General features: G+C 45.4%; 6 protein-coding genes across 6 annotated transcripts; 4 read left to right on the forward strand and 2 right to left on the reverse strand.

The window, feature by feature from the left end:
• Window positions 1-5,764: 5,764 nt before the first annotated feature.
• Window positions 5,765-7,012, forward strand: ColSpa_11272 (uncharacterized protein; the record flags this gene model as incomplete). Its single annotated transcript, XM_049277484.1, has 2 exons — window positions 5,765-5,940; window positions 6,007-7,012. The coding sequence occupies 2 exons, from the start codon at window positions 5,765-5,767 to the stop codon at window positions 7,010-7,012; spliced, it is 1,182 nt and encodes a 393-aa protein (XP_049133441.1).
• A 1,329-nt stretch (window positions 7,013-8,341) lies between these two features.
• ColSpa_11273 (monocarboxylate transporter 12) lies at window positions 8,342-8,903 on the reverse strand (the record flags this gene model as incomplete). Its single annotated transcript, XM_049277485.1, has 2 exons — window positions 8,342-8,741; window positions 8,794-8,903. The coding sequence occupies 2 exons, from the start codon at window positions 8,901-8,903 to the stop codon at window positions 8,342-8,344; spliced, it is 510 nt and encodes a 169-aa protein (XP_049133442.1).
• A 1,604-nt stretch (window positions 8,904-10,507) lies between these two features.
• Window positions 10,508-10,991, forward strand: ColSpa_11274 (thioredoxin-like protein; the record flags this gene model as incomplete). The annotated part of the gene is made up of 3 exons (XM_049277486.1): window positions 10,508-10,530; window positions 10,590-10,694; window positions 10,793-10,991. 3 exons carry the CDS (start codon window positions 10,508-10,510, stop codon window positions 10,989-10,991), a joined length of 327 nt encoding a protein of 108 aa, XP_049133443.1.
• Window positions 10,992-11,862: 871 nt separating this feature from the next.
• ColSpa_11275 (superoxide dismutase [Mn], mitochondrial) lies at window positions 11,863-12,699 on the forward strand (the record flags this gene model as incomplete). The annotated part of the gene is made up of 4 exons (XM_049277487.1): window positions 11,863-11,910; window positions 12,085-12,261; window positions 12,302-12,514; window positions 12,574-12,699. 4 exons carry the CDS (start codon window positions 11,863-11,865, stop codon window positions 12,697-12,699), a joined length of 564 nt encoding a protein of 187 aa, XP_049133444.1.
• Window positions 12,700-12,987: 288 nt separating this feature from the next.
• On the reverse strand, window positions 12,988-13,770 carry ColSpa_11276 (uncharacterized protein; the record flags this gene model as incomplete). Its single annotated transcript, XM_049277488.1, has 1 exon — window positions 12,988-13,770. One exon carries the CDS (start codon window positions 13,768-13,770, stop codon window positions 12,988-12,990), a length of 783 nt encoding a protein of 260 aa, XP_049133445.1.
• A 1,162-nt stretch (window positions 13,771-14,932) lies between these two features.
• Window positions 14,933-16,445, forward strand: ColSpa_11277 (carboxypeptidase B; the record flags this gene model as incomplete). Its single annotated transcript, XM_049277489.1, has 2 exons — window positions 14,933-15,033; window positions 15,107-16,445. 2 exons carry the CDS (start codon window positions 14,933-14,935, stop codon window positions 16,443-16,445), a joined length of 1,440 nt encoding a protein of 479 aa, XP_049133446.1.
• Window positions 16,446-16,553: the final 108 nt, after the last annotated feature.

Raw genomic sequence — 16,553 nt, forward strand, 5'->3', positions numbered from 1 at the left:
TAGGCTATTTATAGTCTTTAGCTATATATCTAGACTTTTTATAATTATAACATTTAAAGTCCTTTAAGTTTTAATAGTTTTAATAAGTTTTTTTAACTATAATATTAATATTTATAGGTCTATTATACTATTTATAAAAAGTACTTAGCTTATTATATTGCTAGTTATTTTACTAGTATAAGTTAAGTTATAAGTTCTTAGGTCCTTATAATACATACTTCTTACTAGTATTTAACTAAGGGTAACATATTTCTTTTTTTTTTTCTATTACTTATACAGCCTAGTGTTAATCTTAACTACTATTTCTACATATTATAAGAAATTATCTAGTTAGTTAAGCTTAGATAGTTCATCTTTTATGTCTTCCTTAAGTCCTTAGTAAAACATAAAGATCTTAGTGTTATTAGTGTAATTAAGTTATATATAGATTCTTTAGAATTCTATAGTATAATTAGTAATTAACTTGGTTTACTTAAGATTTACTAAGTCTTATTTAGCTTATTATTTTTTATTAAGGTCCTAAAATAAAGATTTCAGAGTATACTTAAATCCTACAAAGCTTCTGAAATTTACTAGGTTTTTAGATTATAGTATTTTAGTGTTTTATTATCTAGGTAGTTTTTTAAGTAAAGTTTAAACTAAGAGAATACTTACCCTTTAAAGAAGATACTTATATAAATAATTCTTTTTATTTCTGTGTAGAAGTTGCTTATATAAAACATCTAGTAGGTTCTAATCTGAATCAGGAATCCTTTTAAAGTTCTAGAGGTCTTATTATAGGTAATAAGAGAGTTAAGCTTAAGCTTTTCTTATTTTTTTAATAAGGTTAAGATAATATTAATAGCTTTTTATAAAATCTAGACTTATTATTTAAGTTTATTAGTTTTTAGAGTCTTTGTTTAGAGAGTATTAGTAGTTTTGTTTACTATAGCTTATAGTTATATAATATCGTTATTGTTTTACTTTATATACTTTTACTAATCTTTATATATTTTTCTAATAAATTTAATTTTATTATTTAATCCTTTAATATCCTTTATTTTATTATCTAGGTTCTTAAGAGTAAAAAATATAAGTACCTTTTTCTTAGAACCTATTAAAAATAAAGCTAATATACTTTTAGTAAATATAATTACTATTTAGTAAGTATTAAGGTTAACTTACTAAATAGAAGTAATTAAAGTATTATAGTTAAATATCTAATAGTAGTAGTTTTTATTAATAGGTAGCTAAGGTTAATACTTAGTAATAGTAAGGTAAGTCTTATTAGTAGTCTTACTAGTCTATTAGTGTCTAGTGATTAGTTAAGTATATCTAGGCATAAATAGCTTATAGCTTTATAACAGAAGGATAATCTAAAAGTTACTTATAAAAGAATAAATCATAAAGTTAATTACTAAAGAACTATAGAGAGTTCTTGAGCTCTAGGCTTAAGTCCTGTTTATATACTTATATCTATTTACTGTAATACTGTTGGTGGTGATTAACTAAAGTGGGCCTAAGGTGAGCTGCTTACTTGGTGATCACTCCCAGTGATCACCTTATCTCTTGATTACTTCCTTATTATCACATGACTTGTCCCTAGTTCTTCTGTTCTGACCCTTACCTGTAAGCGCCGTGGTTAGGCATACATGAGTCTGATTGTTCCCTTGGTTCCTTGTGGGTTCGTTCTAGGTGGTTATGTTAACCAACGCTTTCTGGGTCGTAACAACTAGCTAATCCCCTTATTACGTGACTAAAACCTCCCTTCCAGCTACCACAGCTGCGTACACAGGCCCTATCTATCCCCAGGGGTCGCGACAGGTAGCAGCCATAGTGCTAGCTAGCTACGCTGTAACATTAAGATTCTTTATTTTTTTAGGTATAGACTATATAATAGTAGATATAGTAGATTCTTATCCCTTTACACTTTAGGTATTTTAGATACTTTAGATATCTTAGATACCTTAGGTAGCCTTATTAAGTAGTATTATTAATGCTATTACTTTAGGTAATAGTAAAGAGCTTATAAGAGGTCTAGTTATATTAATAGGCTATAATCTTATACTTATTTAGCTACTTATAATATTACTTTTTATTAGCTTAAATAAGTATATTTACTAATAATAAAATATAAAGTGTTTTTTATTAATTATAATTAAATTATTTTATTTATTAAAGTTAAGTTAAAGCTTTTTATAATAAGTTAACTTAATTAGGCTAAAGACTAATAGATCTAGTAGTTAAAGAATATAAGAGGTATATAGTAGTAAGAATAATAAATAAATATTATTAATACAGTATTATTATATAAATTCTATTATTATAAAGCTTTTATACTTATTTAGGATTAGTAGTCTAGCCTAATTAAGCTAAAGGATAATTTATAGTAAAAAGACTTTTAGTAGTTACTTAATAGTAGTTCTATTAGTTATTTATTTATTATTTATTATTATAAACTTTTATTTATTATAAAAAATAAATTCTAAAAAAAACTATTACTATTAAACTATTTTATTTTTATATATAATAAAAAAACATAATATTTAGCTTTTAGCTAAAATATACTTAATAATAAATATCTAGGCTTATAATCTAAGTTGTTTTTTATATATAGACTTAGTTTTTATTTTATTTAATACTAGCCTATTTACTTTTTAGCTTTTAAGGATATTAGTTTTATTTATATTATATTTATTAGTTAATTAAACAGCTAATATTACTAAGATTATTAGATATTTAAATTAGTTTTTAATAACTTTAATAGATATTTTATTAATATATTTAGAATTAATAAATTAACTTTTTTAGATTTTAATAAATAGGTTTTTTTATATAAAAGTATTTACTTAATTTTTTTTTTAGAGGCTAGGTATTGCTTATTATATTTAGGATATGCTAGGCAAATTCTTTGACTTGCTGATATGTTAGTCTAAGCCTAAGGTTAGCTTGGATCTGTATTTAGTTAGTTAGCTTAGTTTTTTGACTAATAGAGAGCCTCTGGAAGTCAGAAAAAGCTAATGCTTTTGACTAGGTGTTAGTTATGTGGTTTTGTAAGGTAGTTTTTGGGATGCTATAGGTATAAGCTGCTTAGTGTTGACTAACGCTATTGGCCATAGCCTTTAGCGCCTGATTAAGCTTATGTTTGGTATACTGGACTATTAGGCTATAAATAAGGTAACCTAGAAAGATGAGGCTATTTGGATAAGTATGGAAAAAGTTGTGATAGTTGGAAGTTGGAGGATGAGGTTGATGATGAGGGATTTTTAGGTGGTCGGAAGTGGGGGGTGGTCGGAAAGTGGGTACGGTGACTTATCATGTCTGGGATACTGCAACAGGTCAGTGTCTCCCGACGCTTGAGGGCCATAGTGATATCGTTGAGTCGGTAGCGTTTTCAGGCGATGGTACGCAGATGGCGTCGTCATCAGACGACAAGACCGTCAAGGTCTGGGATACTACAACAGGCCAGTATCTCCGGACGCTAGAGAGACATAGCGGCCCCGTCTACTTAGTAACGTTCTCAGGCGATAGCACACAGCTAGCATCAATATTAGACGACTATAATATTAAGGTCTGGGATACGGTAACAGGCCAGTGTCTCTAGCCGCTTGAGGGCCATAGTGTAGTGGCATAATTATGTGTAGTCATGCTGTCGGATCATGACTATAGCAGGGAGCAGGTCATTCTATTCCATGAAGTGCAGATTAACGTCATTTTTGCCAAGACCAAGGACTTCCACTTTAGTTAATACCAGATGGGAAAAGTCTATACCTTTGCTAGTTAGAAATTGTACGTTTCCCGTAATAGATTTAAGTCAGCTTGTCACGATAGTAATGTTTACACAGAACCACAACTGTTGCGTAGGCCTAATTGACTGAACTTGAAGGTGAAGGACGGAAGAAAACCCATTCCAGGCAACAGCCAGCGACACAAGCACAAAGCTCCGCGACGGGTAAGCGATCACGTGACACCCGACTTCAGGCCTATGTCTTCAGAACCGTACGATGGGTCAATGAAACAAATATAGTTGCTATGATCTAAATCTAAGGGTTAAGAGGTTGCGGGCGGTCGAAGAGGTGACTGCAGGGGTATATGTAATGTCAGTATCTACTTGCGCAGCGGGGTTCATAAACCAATGCCTGCTTTAGATCGAGAAAGGAAAATACAAAGATGCGAGACTTCCAATCATGCTGTTTAGCGGTCTAGATCCACCGCAACTCCGTGGTAATCAACCGAAGGAGTCGCAGTCCAGCAGCACACCCATCACAGTACAATCCAGAATTTACGGGTATTCCTGTCTCGTACTAGGGCCGGGCGCAGCTCGCTGTCCCACTATCCCTATGCAGCCGCAAAAAATTTTTTGTAGTAGAACATTGAGTCTCTCGGCAGGGCAAACTTAGCGGGACATGTCCTTTTTTATGCCTGCACTATTGACCCTGAAACATTGAAGGGGGAGGGAAAGGCGGGGAAGGGCGTCACAGTTATCCCTTTTATGGTGCCAGAACATATTTTAGCGTCGTCTCTCGACCGCCTCCTGTAATCGGTAACTTGGCAAAAGAAGGCAAACGCTGCCAATTCGTCGGGACCCTTGAGCACTAAAACGCGCAGTGGTCACCGTCAAAGGGATACGTGATACATGCTCCTGTCAGGGACGGGCCGAGATGTGGGTCAATTCAATGCACCCTGCTTGCTGCCATCCGCCCCTGATCTAAAACTCAGCGTGTCGTTCGAATCAACTAAACTCTATCAATGCACTTTAGCTGTAGAACCCCTGTTAAGATACTCTCCCTAAAAACATGCGGCCACGACTGCGACAGATCCCAACTCAAGGTGAGTTAATAATGTGACCACCGGTTAGATTCTGCACCTTTCTCATCATCATGGAGAACTATGTCGATGTGAAGCCTTATTGAACTCGAATGTGATATATATAAAAAGTTTCTTGAAGAATATGCTGAGGACCGTTCACCTAGGCTCTCTATGACACAACCCGTTGTACGCGGGTTTGTCCGAAGATAATGAGACTTGGTATTGTAGAAATACTCAGAGCGGGATAAATTAAAGAAGAAAAGGCAATACTTGTTTGATTACAGATGGTGAAGACATAGCCTCAGAGTATCATTGCCTTTTCTCCCTTGCCATCTGCCTGGAGAATCGCGTATGGCAAGTTGGACGATACATGCAACGACTTTTAGTCATAGTTAATGCATAGCCTTAACAAAAAGTGTTACGCACCTTGATTTTCGAACCTTTAGTCCGTATTCCAATGATTCATCCATCCAGCGTAGCCGAAGACATATATTCTATGGTTGATCCCTTAATTGACCTTCTCTTCTACCCATGTGCTATTGGATACCTAGTTGGAATGATTGTGGTGTTTAGCCAAGAGTCCGCTTCCTTTTCGGCTGACCGAAACCGTCATAAAAACAGATGTAGCTCTCGCAAGGGGAACATGTTGAAAAGTCTTAAACCGAACTTTAACTCTACCCGAGATAACTGCAGAAATTTGCCTCGTATTTAATTCTCAATCGATGTTCAATGTTCGTTTAGACACGGTGCCAAGCATATACGCATCCGGTGGCTGGCGCCAAATTGTTTAGGTAGAGACACGACAAGTCAACTGAATCAGCACCAAAACATTATCTTGTCATTTGGCTTGAGGATTCATGTTGGCAGTAGAGATTTCAACGTGAAGAATCTATATAAAAGGAGGTCTTTCGGACGTACATCTGTCTATTCATCCAACACATCAAACTATCAGTACCATCTCCTAGTCCGTTACAGCATGAAGACTGCAACTATCCTCAGTCTCGTCTTCGGACTGACACCGGCTTTTGCCGCGATTTGCAACAACAATTGTGGGCGACAAGTCGCTGGGGTAGCCAGAAAGGACCCCCCCTTCGCCTTGAGATCATCTCTGTGCGCCGATCTTCTGACGACTTACACCACCATCGTGCCTGGGTATGTCGCGCCCTGGACTCTACCAAACCATTTTGTTCAAAATCACTAACAGATTACTCTCTACAGTACTGTAACGGTGACTGCTACGCCTGTTGTTGTCAACAACGTTCACGCCGCCCGTGCCGAGATCCCTGCTCCGATTATCACCGGTACCAAGCCCGCCTATGCTAGCTCCTGTCCAGACGTTACGGCATACTGGTCTGCTTGTCACTGTTTCGAAGACATCGCGGCCACTACCGTTACCGTTACGGGCCCAGCGCAGACCGTCATCATCACACCCACCCTCACTGTCCAACCGTCCTTTCCAACCTTGTCCTCAAGGACCTCATCTTGGTCAAACTCGTCTTTTACGACAAACTCGTCCTTCTCAACAACATCGCCTTCTTTCACCACCTCGGCCACTGCGACCTCGTCTGCTCTACCCACATGCACAGAGGGTATCGAGTTCGCATTGTATAACTATGGCCTCGGCACCGAGCAGTGTTCTGAAGTCAGTAACAAAAGCCCTCGGGACGCCGACTTTAGAACCATTCTTGAGGGTGTCAACCCCTGGGTCACCGGCACCACTTCCCATATGTGGTTTTCGCAAGATGACGCCGGAAGGCCCCTTAGCGTGTATGGAGTCGAAGGTCCACCAGGCAGCGGCTTGGCATGCAGCGCACTTATGCATCGCGGGTATATTAAGCCATCTTTGCTGGGCACTTACACTATCTACATCGACTACCCCGATGATTTCGCTCACGTCTGGGTTGGCGAAGTAGCGCTCTCTGGATCCTTTTCGGCCGCTAACAGCCAGGCCTATGGGCGGTGGCCCGATTCTGGACCGTGGGTCGACTTTCGCTTATCCTACATTTTTGAGGTTACAGACACCTCGGCGTACATCCCTTTCCGTGTGTTCTGGGCCGACCGGCACGGACCTGGCAGTCTCAGAGTTACAATCCTGGACGCGACGGGATCAGTAATTCTCGGAGGGAATTCTCAAAGCAGCCCCAACATTGTCACTAGCTGTGAAGGGGTCGGGTCCCCTGCTCCTGCTTGGTTGGATTGGCTGGATGAAGTCGTTGGGGAGTAGGTGAGGTTGACTGTAGTGGTTGTGGGTGTCAATGTTGGCACTGATTCTCCTTCGATTAAGGTAACCTTTACTTCAATTCGCTAAACCCCACACTTTTACTTGCTGTGGTCTTTTGGGTATTTCTTCTAGCTTGCAAACTATAATCCAAATAAGTATTTATTGTTTATCTCTCATTTGAGTCATCTAGCTTGCTCTTGTGAAATCGGAACAACACCATCAATTCAATCGACGGTTTCAAAATTTAGTGTTTTTGCCGACACAAAGGGTTATTAACTTATGGCCATGACAGCTTGTTGGTCTCGGCCAAGTCAGGAACAGGGCCATGTGGGCGCACTATGAGATTGTGGTAACACTAAGATAGCTCATTGGCTTACACGTAAATATTCTCCTTGTTAGCCTTATCCTGGTGCCGTGTATTAATGTAAATAGTCTCTTTTCTCTTACCTATTTATTACATTTATGCTGTTCCCCTAACAAGCAACACCTGCATAAGCAGCAAATCAAATCTAGCCTCGGAATTGCATGTATACTATTTAGTGCTTAACGGTTACACTAACACGTGAATACCAATCAGCCCCTCATACATTCACTTGTTCATGCTACCCATCCAGCTCATCCAAGTAACCTTAAACATCGGGCAAGCAGTCAAGAAAGCAGATAGGCAAGGCGGGTAACTTTTTAGTGATTTTGGTTAACTGGCTAAGTGAGCCACATCTGAGTTAAAGAGTGGTGTAGTTATCTTTGCCGGCAACCTCTAATTCTACATCTATAACGAATCTCTAACAGATAAGTCTATATCTGTCTAGCCCCATTTTGTCGCCCTTAAGCAGTTTAATCTACGCAAATTGTGTTTCTATGTTATTTTCTTCTTTTTAATTAAACCCACGGCACCTAGAGTCGCCGCTGTCATCGTAGTGCCTAGAAACAAGATGAAGGAACGCCACTTTCCAGCCCGATACCCCGGTTGAAGTCCGATATATTCGCTATTTTGCATGACAGCAGCTGCTATATAGCCTGAAGCGACGCCCACAACACCCCGGGTAAAGAGCAGAATGCCTGAAACGAAAAGCTCCTCAGCCGGACGGTTAGGGTCATCCACAACAACTGCAGCCATGTGGCTACGTAAGACCATGAAGCTAAATGCGAAAGCACCGAAAAGTATAGAAGCAACTACCATATTCCAGTAATATCTTCCTAAGCCCCACACAACAAAGATTGCAAAACTGCTAACCAGGGTACTCAGTAGCATAGGTATCAAGGGCCCAATGGCATCTCTGTCGGTGTTTAAGTCAGCATACATGGCATGGCGGCGCAGTAAATGGGTGAGACCTACGTCAGAGCTCCAATTGAGACTTGGCCGATAATTCCAAACAGGGACAAAAACGTGACCAACAATGCGCCTTGTTCTGCTGAGACACCCATATCTGTGGCGTAGCTAGGGAGGTAATTTGCAGGGAGGTTGTTGGCTAGGCTCTGCATCGCCATAGAGAAGACAAAGAGCCAGAACACTGGCCGCTTCAATACTCTCAGAGTCGAAGACGGTTTCCGGATTGCTTCCTCTGCCTGTGCATTGCTGCTTCGTCGAGAGCGGACGCACAGTATGCCGAGCGATATGATGACAGCTATGAATATGGCCCATCCGATGAGTGTTTTCCGAGGCCCGAAGCGCTTGAGAAGAATAGAGAATATTGGTGAAAGGCCCGAAGCAGCAACATTGGGAGCGCCGAAACTGGGTAAGTTAGTCAGCTATCACCCCTCCCTAGAACTCATCAATCACTTACAAGATGCCGTTGGCAAGACCACGCCGCTTAAGGAACCATTCGTTCACAAAGCTTAAACAGGGTGCGAAGAGAAGCCCGCTTGACAGGCCATACATGACGCCCTGTGTCATGATTACCTGCACAGCCTTTTAATAGTTGTAGGTATGATTCTTATTGTTATACTGGGCAGGGTTCTTACCGATGTCGAGAAAGCGGCGCCAATAGTAGATATAACGACAAGGATCATACCGCTCCACATCACATGAAATCTATAATGAGGATATGTATCGATAATTTTAAGCAAAAATGGTGGAAGAGTTTGTAGGAGGCCCTGGGGTAGTTTAGCTGTCGAGTATTGGTATACAGCGTATGCAGTGCTTACAACAATCAGTAGGCCAGTGGAGGCTACTAGTTGGTTTCCTTGTAAAGGAGGTGTCTTGAAGTAGTATTCTCGAAAGATGCCCTGTGTAGCACCGAAACCTTCGACGAGAAACAACCATCAGCAATTCGTTGTAATATTTGAGAGAGAAATGAATATGCTTTGTTACCCCACGTGGCCATCGCGATGAGTGAGACTGCGACAAGACTTTTCCAAGCAGCCCATCCACGATCGCGGGGAGGGAGATGTTCTTCTTCTTGGTTATGTTCTTCATTTTCCAGCGGACAATTGTTGACCAAGGCCCGTGCCTCGTGCACACCCTTCTCAATTCCCGCTTGCTCGGACTGGATGCCTTCGGTTGCGTTCATGATGATCCGAAGAAATAGACTTGGACTCTGGAACAAGAGCGCATACGATAGGGAATGAGGTGATTGACTGGCTTGAATGATGGAGGGTCATGACTGTCGGGATGAAGTTGCATTATTTTTTTGAAGTGAGAAGTAGGTAAGAAGTGACGGATCTCCACTAAATGAGTTGATGCTAAGAACTTGCATTCGTAATCAGGCACTTTTGAAATGCTGGGCTTGCATACATGAAGGATTCATCCAACATGAGTTCCATGCTTAAGCGAAGGACCCCTGGACCTAAACCAGCTGCTAAACTCGGCGCCTACCGCAATTGTACCGCTTATAGCGGAAGTCGGTGGAATATCCTATCAGCGGTTATCGGTCTTCGGCAGTCGTGATTAGGATTCTCGAGACACGTGCTTTTAGAAGCAGGTTGTTAGTAGGCATCATTTAATAGGTGTTATTAACAAAGAGAAGGTAACACCTAAGTATCCGAACTAAACTAGAGATATTCCGGCTGGTATGTTGTTAGCAAGATTAAGTGAGGATAACATCGAATAATGCGCGTGTAGCTTTTTACGAGTTCTGGGCGGTCAATGAAATGAAATGCCGACCAAAAGGCTTCTTGGCAATCCCGTCTCTTGCCGCGGTTCGATGTAGTAAGTCATCAACAAATAGTAGACTATCAATAGAATTCCAAGTATAACCTTCCAACGTCCCTTGAATTGAACGGGCCAACATTGTTCTATAAACCTGAAAATTTGCAATCTGAGCGCAGGCGCTATATAAAGCAGCATTCATGAATGTGAATACTGCCACCTAACAGGAAAGTCTAGCTGACTCAGCGTCAGCGACGCAACATTTCGCTGACAAATTGAAGCGTCCCGAGAAGCACATATATCAGACATTGGGGTTTACACTTTTCGGTCCTCGTTTCGTCCTCAGTACAAGAGCTTCAGCACCGAGAAAAACACCACCGCGAACACTCATCAGATTGACACTGCCCATCATGACCATTCACACCGTATCCTCGTAAGTCTGCTGCCTCATGCGACCAATTCTGGAAACACAACTTAACTGGAATCGTCTAGTCGTGATGAGTTCCAGGCCGCGATTGCAGAGAAAGAGATCGTTGTAGTGGACGCATTCGCAGAGTGGTGTGGCCCATGCAAGGCTCTCGTGCCCAAGCTTACAGAGTGAGTCCGACTGTCAGCCAATGTCAACCAATAACCGCCCACCCCATTCCCGCCCCCCGCCCCTCTTTTGAAAGGAAAATCGTATCTAAGGATTAAAGGTTGTCGGAGAAACATCAAAACATCCATTTTGTCAAGCTCGATATTGACGTTCTTCCCGACGTCGCTAAGGACCTCGGTGTTAAAGTTGTGCCTAGCTTTTACTTCTACAAGAATGGCGTGGAGGAGTCTCACCTAGCCGGACCAGCACCTGGTATACTATTCAAAACCATAGAGCAGTTGGCAGAGCCGCAGAACTAGGTAGACAAAAAAAGGTGGATTCCAAATGTTGTTTGTTGACAACGTGATCCATAATATTCCATTTGCACAAAACACAGGCTGTTTCCTTGGGAAAGATAGTCCACGATGCATGGAAGAAGGCGTAAACTGCCGTCAAGTCCTATTAAGAGTAAATCATTGAAAATACACCTTTCCCTTCTCGAGCTTTTGTCGGGTCTTGTTCGGAATAGTTCCAATGAATGGTGCGATGTGACGTGCTGATTAGCAATTCAGTCGGTCAAGGTCAGAAGCTCGGCCCCCTGACTCAGCGAGACGGGACCCCTGAACGGTAACCGTAACGTGGCCGCCGAATCAATCGGGGGTGTTCCTGGACGTCAACGTCAGCAGCAAACTGCCTCTCGCAGTATCACCCAGATAGCCACATCGCTCGGTCGGCCACCTTCCCTGGTTTCTTAGACAGCGTTTCTCCTGCCTGCGCCTGCTGCTCCTGCCATAACCGCTAGCCATATTCCCACGACTTCCTTCGTCTCCCAATTATCCAACATTGGCCAGTTGACACTGAGACTGTTACTGCTGCGCAAGGAAACCATGACGAATCTCTCATCACCTGTTGCGCCTTCCCAGACAGGGGCGCCTGTATATGTTGCTAATGATTTTTCCTTTTCAACCGAATACGGTGAGATGGTGACTGCTGTTGTTCCTCCAGGCTTTTGTCCCTTTTTCCAGGCTTCATCCTCTCCTCTCACTTCTCGTGACCACCGCTGTTAAACCACGATGTTTCCGCGACGGGCCACCACCGTCGGACAATAACACCGCTGGGATACCTATTGCAATACTGCCAAGCAACAAATACTAATTCATCCCCCGTTGACTGCAGAACGCTCCGCCCGAGATGGCTGTTCAGACATACTCTTTGCCTCCTCTTCCCTACGCCTATAATGTGAGTTTCATTTACAGACACCCTCGCCGTCTGTCAGTGTCTCACAGTGCGCTCCATCTACAGGCTCTCGAGCCCCACATCTCTGCCGAGATCATGACTCTCCATCACGACAAACACGTAACCAGTGCACCGACTCCAACGTGCCCCGGAACCTTGGACTAACCCCAAGGGCAGCACCAAGCCTATGTCACAAACCTCAATGCCGCCCTCGGCAACTACTCCAAGGCCGTTGCCGACTCCAACATCCCCGACCAGATTGCATTGCAAAACATGATCAAGTTCAACGGCGGAGGTCACATCAACCACTCCCTCTTCTGGAAGACGCTTGCCCCCGCCGACAGCAAAGACGCCGTGGATTCCCGATGGCTCGGCGCCCTCCCTCATGGAACAGGTCAAGACGACATTTGGGGGCCTGGCCGGTCTGACCAGTGCATTCTCGTCTGCTCTGATGGGCATCCAGGGTTCGGGCTGGGGATGGCTCGTCAAGGCGCCCGGCAGTGATGGCGGTCTACGCATCATCACGACCAAGGACCAGGATCCCGTTGTCGGCGGAGAAGTGCCCGTCATCGGGATTGACATGTGGGAACATGCGTACTACCTACAGGTGAGCCAATTCGTCTCTCTCCCGAGCGATTCTTCACGAGTAACGCTGACATGGTGCAGTATCAAAACGGCAAGGCCTCCTACGTCAACAACGTGTGGAAGATTATCAACTGGACGGCTGCTGAGGAGCGGTTCATGGGCAGCCGAGGCGAGGCGTTCGAGATTCTCAAGACTGGGGCCTCATAGGAGGGCTGCAACTGAGGTCAACGGCGTGCTGAGAATATTTCGGTGGCATTTGTAACAGACTTTAACCGTGTATGCATTATTCCACGAGGTGCCTGCATTAATATCACATGTCACTGCTGCGTCCTTTGTTTGTGATTCCTGAATCTCTCTGGGATTGGCAACCTTTTTGGGGCCAATATTTGCCCAACGCCGCAATCCTCGCCCTAGCAAGGAGAAATAAACACTTTTCTATCTCGAATACTGACTACCATACACTGCTCAACGCCCAAAAAACAAAAACCAGCGCCTTCATACCACAGGAAAAAGATCTGCAAAAGTGACGCCCAAAGGCTGACCCATCTGATCTGTCGCGACAGCCTGCTGAGGGAATGCCAAAAAGAGCGCCTCCCAGTGATCATAATACTTGACAATCAGACCTCCATCCTGGCGAATGCCATTCTCGGCGGAAAGCCGGCCCAGGCCACCCTGATTCATGTGCGTGTGATGCAGGCCCAGCCCGTTTCCGTTCTCCGATCTTTGGCCCCACACCCATACATCTGCAAGGTTCTCGACGGCGGGCTCGAAAAAGGAAACAATGACGTCGGTGATTGCGAGGTCGGGGTCGTCGTAGGATGCCAGCTGCGCGGCTTCAACTTCGACCAGCTTGTCGCGAAAAAGGTCCAGAGAGGGTGGGGCTTTAAGAAAATCGGAGACATTGAGAGAAATGTTGTGAAACCCGGGCTTGAGGTTCACAAGATCGAAGCCATCATCGGCGAGCGGGTGTGTGAAGTTTCGGTTGATCCAGTAGACGACACGGTCGTCCTCGGGGAAGGGAGCTTTAAGATCAAAGGCGGCGGCGATGTCGCGCGGACGTGGCGGGCCTGGGTCGTTGCCCGCACGATAGGAGATGCCGTCGTAGATGCTGAGGAAAGCGTAGACTGTCGACCTGTCTGTCTGACCCGGGGTTGCGCTTAAGAGAGTTGCTGTGCCCTTCCATACACCATAGTTGGAGAGTCTGCCGGCGGATGCCGTGTCGATGATACTGAAAAGGAGGGCCGTGAGGGCGGCAAGGGCGATGGAGAGACGGGTCATGGTCAATGTGTGCGTTGGATGTTAATGACCGAGGTGCGGCAGAAGTGACTGTTATTGTCCGTATTGAGGCGGTGCGTACGTAGGAATCTGTAGGTGCATCGACCTGAGTTTTCCTGCTGTAGCGACCGGTAAGAGTAGACAAACTGTTTTGATAGGGCCAGCATTCAGCTTGCGGATCAACTGCATTTACTTGTAGAGAGTACAGCGATGCAGGGAACTATGACATAAAGACGTGCTACCACCCCGGCAGCAATCCGGCCCATTTTAGGGGGTTCGCAGCCAAACGGCGGCTCATCTCTCACTTTCCCAGCTAAATAGTTTTGCAATTCCCCCCTTACGTCACAAGTGCGTCTTTGGAGTCATTCTCTCTGTGTTCCATTTCTAACTCCCCATGAAAATAAATCTGCTGCGCTAACGAACTGCGAGATAAGTTCTGGCATCTATTTAGGAATTCAACAAGACCTTAGTAGACGATGTTCGCCTTATTGGGTTCAAGTCTCGCCACAAATTCAGGATTGGCAAAACGTAAGGATTTTAAAAAGCCCTTTTCTTTTTCCAAGAAAAAAGAAGGTGGGCATAGGTGTAGTTTTATGTCCTCTTCTCCTCCAACAAGTCTGGGGATCAATGGGTAACCCCCTCGCAGTCATCTAAGCATAAAAACGCTAAAATTAAAGCCTTCCTATATGGTAACCCCAGGCCCGAGCGGTAAAGGGGGGGAAACAAGAGATGGGGCAGGTTCCCATTTATTAATTACTGCTGGCAGTCGTTTCCCCGGGCGCGACAACAGAAAGAGGAGGTGCTCGGCAATTGCATCAGCCTGTTAAGGGGAAGGTGGTATCGCCCGTCCGTGGTTGCCACCTTTGACGCGGGCTCAAGAACTCAATTGGACGGATGATTCGTCCACATCTACCAATGGCAGAGCGGCGCTAGGCCCTTTGCGGCAGGTGGGATAGACCCTTCCCGGGCAATCGCGATAATGACTCGCAATTAAGTGGACGAGCAGGAACCGCCTGCTTCAATGAGATCGAGTGTCCGCGACACCAAAAGAGTCGGTGGGCGCGATCAAAACAATATGTAAACCAGGCCAAGTCCCCCTTCCGTGGTGCATGCTTGGCGACGGGCCGTTCCTTGCTGCATCTCGAATTTCACCGGTCTGCTCACCATGAAGTACTCCCTCATTGCGTCTCTGATCCTTCAGAGCACTGTGGTGCTCGCCGAGCTCCTGCCCGTTTATCTGCAGGGGCCGACGCCTTCGCACTTCAGGTGAGAAACCTCGTTGAGACCTCGTCGAAATCTTTTTGAGGCATTCCTCAAGACGGCAACTGACAACATCCAGGGACATTGTCCGCAATGACACATACGACTTTGGCTGCAGGGCTGTCGCCAAGCCCAGCGAGGACGGCAGCCACTACAAGCTGCATGCGTGGCTCACCGAGGAGCAGATCGAGTATCTATCCAAGGAATACGACCTGACGCCCGAGGTCTCTATCCACAGGAGGGACCTGGACAGGCGAGCCACGGCCCCCATCGGAACCGGCGACCGCTTCGCCGCGGGCACCATCTCCCCCGTCGGTCTCGGGACGCAGGCTTCCGGCAAGACCATTGCCAGCATCATGAACGTCGCCGAGATCAAGTCGGCCGCCGACGCCCTCGTCAAGAACTACGGCATCGGTTCGCTTACCCTGCCCTCCAAGACATTCAACGGCGCCACCCAGTACGCCTACTTCACTGGCGCCGGCTCCGACAAGTCAAAGTACCACCTGTACTTCAGTGCCGGCGTGCACGCCCGCGAGCGCGGCGGCCCCGACAACATCATCTACTGGGTCTCTGACCTGCTCGCGGCCAACAAGTCCGGCAGCGGCCTCACCTACGGCAAGAAGACATACACCAACGCCCAGGTCAAGAGTGTCCTTGCCGCCGGCATCGTTTTCTTCCCCCTGGTGAACGCCGACGGTGTCGCCTACGACCAGTCGTCCGGCTCGCTCTGGCGCAAGAACCGCAACACAAAGTCCGGCTCCAGCGGCGGCTCCGTCGGCGTCGACATCAACCGCAACTTTGACTTCCTCTGGAACTTCAAAAAGTACTTTGACCCGTCCGAGGCGCCCGCCTCCACCTCGCCCAGCTCCGAGGTCTTTGCCGGCACAGCCGCCGCCTCGGAGCCCGAGACCAAGAACCTCGTCTCCGTCTACGACTCGTTCCCCAACATCCGCTGGTTCATGGACATCCACTCTGCCGTCGGCGACCTCCTCTACAGCTGGGGCGACGATGACGACCAGACCACCACCTCCGCCATGAACTTTCTCAACCCGGCCTACGACGGCAAGCGCGGCCCCGTCGGCGACTCGGCGTACAAGGAGTACATCCCGGCCACCGACCTCACCAACATCCGCTCCGTCGCCACCGCCACCATCAACGCCATGAAGGCCGTTGGCGGCCGCGCCTACACGTCCATGCAAGCTGTCGGTCTCTACCCCACGTCCGGCGCCAGCGACGACTACTCCTTCTCCCGCTTCTGGGCCAAGCCCGGTGTCAACAAGGTCTACGGATACACCTTGGAGTTTGGTCCCTCGGGTAACTTCTACCCGACTTCGGCCGAGTTCAACACCAACATTCTCGACACGAATGCGGGATTCATGGACTGGGCATTGGCTGCGATCAGCGTTGGTTTGGTTTGAAAATGGGGAATGTGATTGCTTGTCTTCGTGAACATAGTATTAGGGTAGTGATATGATGCACGGATAGTGCTGCTCCTTAAATGCAAGTAGTAGTAAGCCTGTGTTATT

This window comes from Colletotrichum spaethianum (assembly GCF_022836535.1).
Source record: "Colletotrichum spaethianum MAFF 239500 DNA, contig44, whole genome shotgun sequence".
Classification (NCBI taxonomy): domain Eukaryota; kingdom Fungi; phylum Ascomycota; class Sordariomycetes; order Glomerellales; family Glomerellaceae; genus Colletotrichum; species Colletotrichum spaethianum.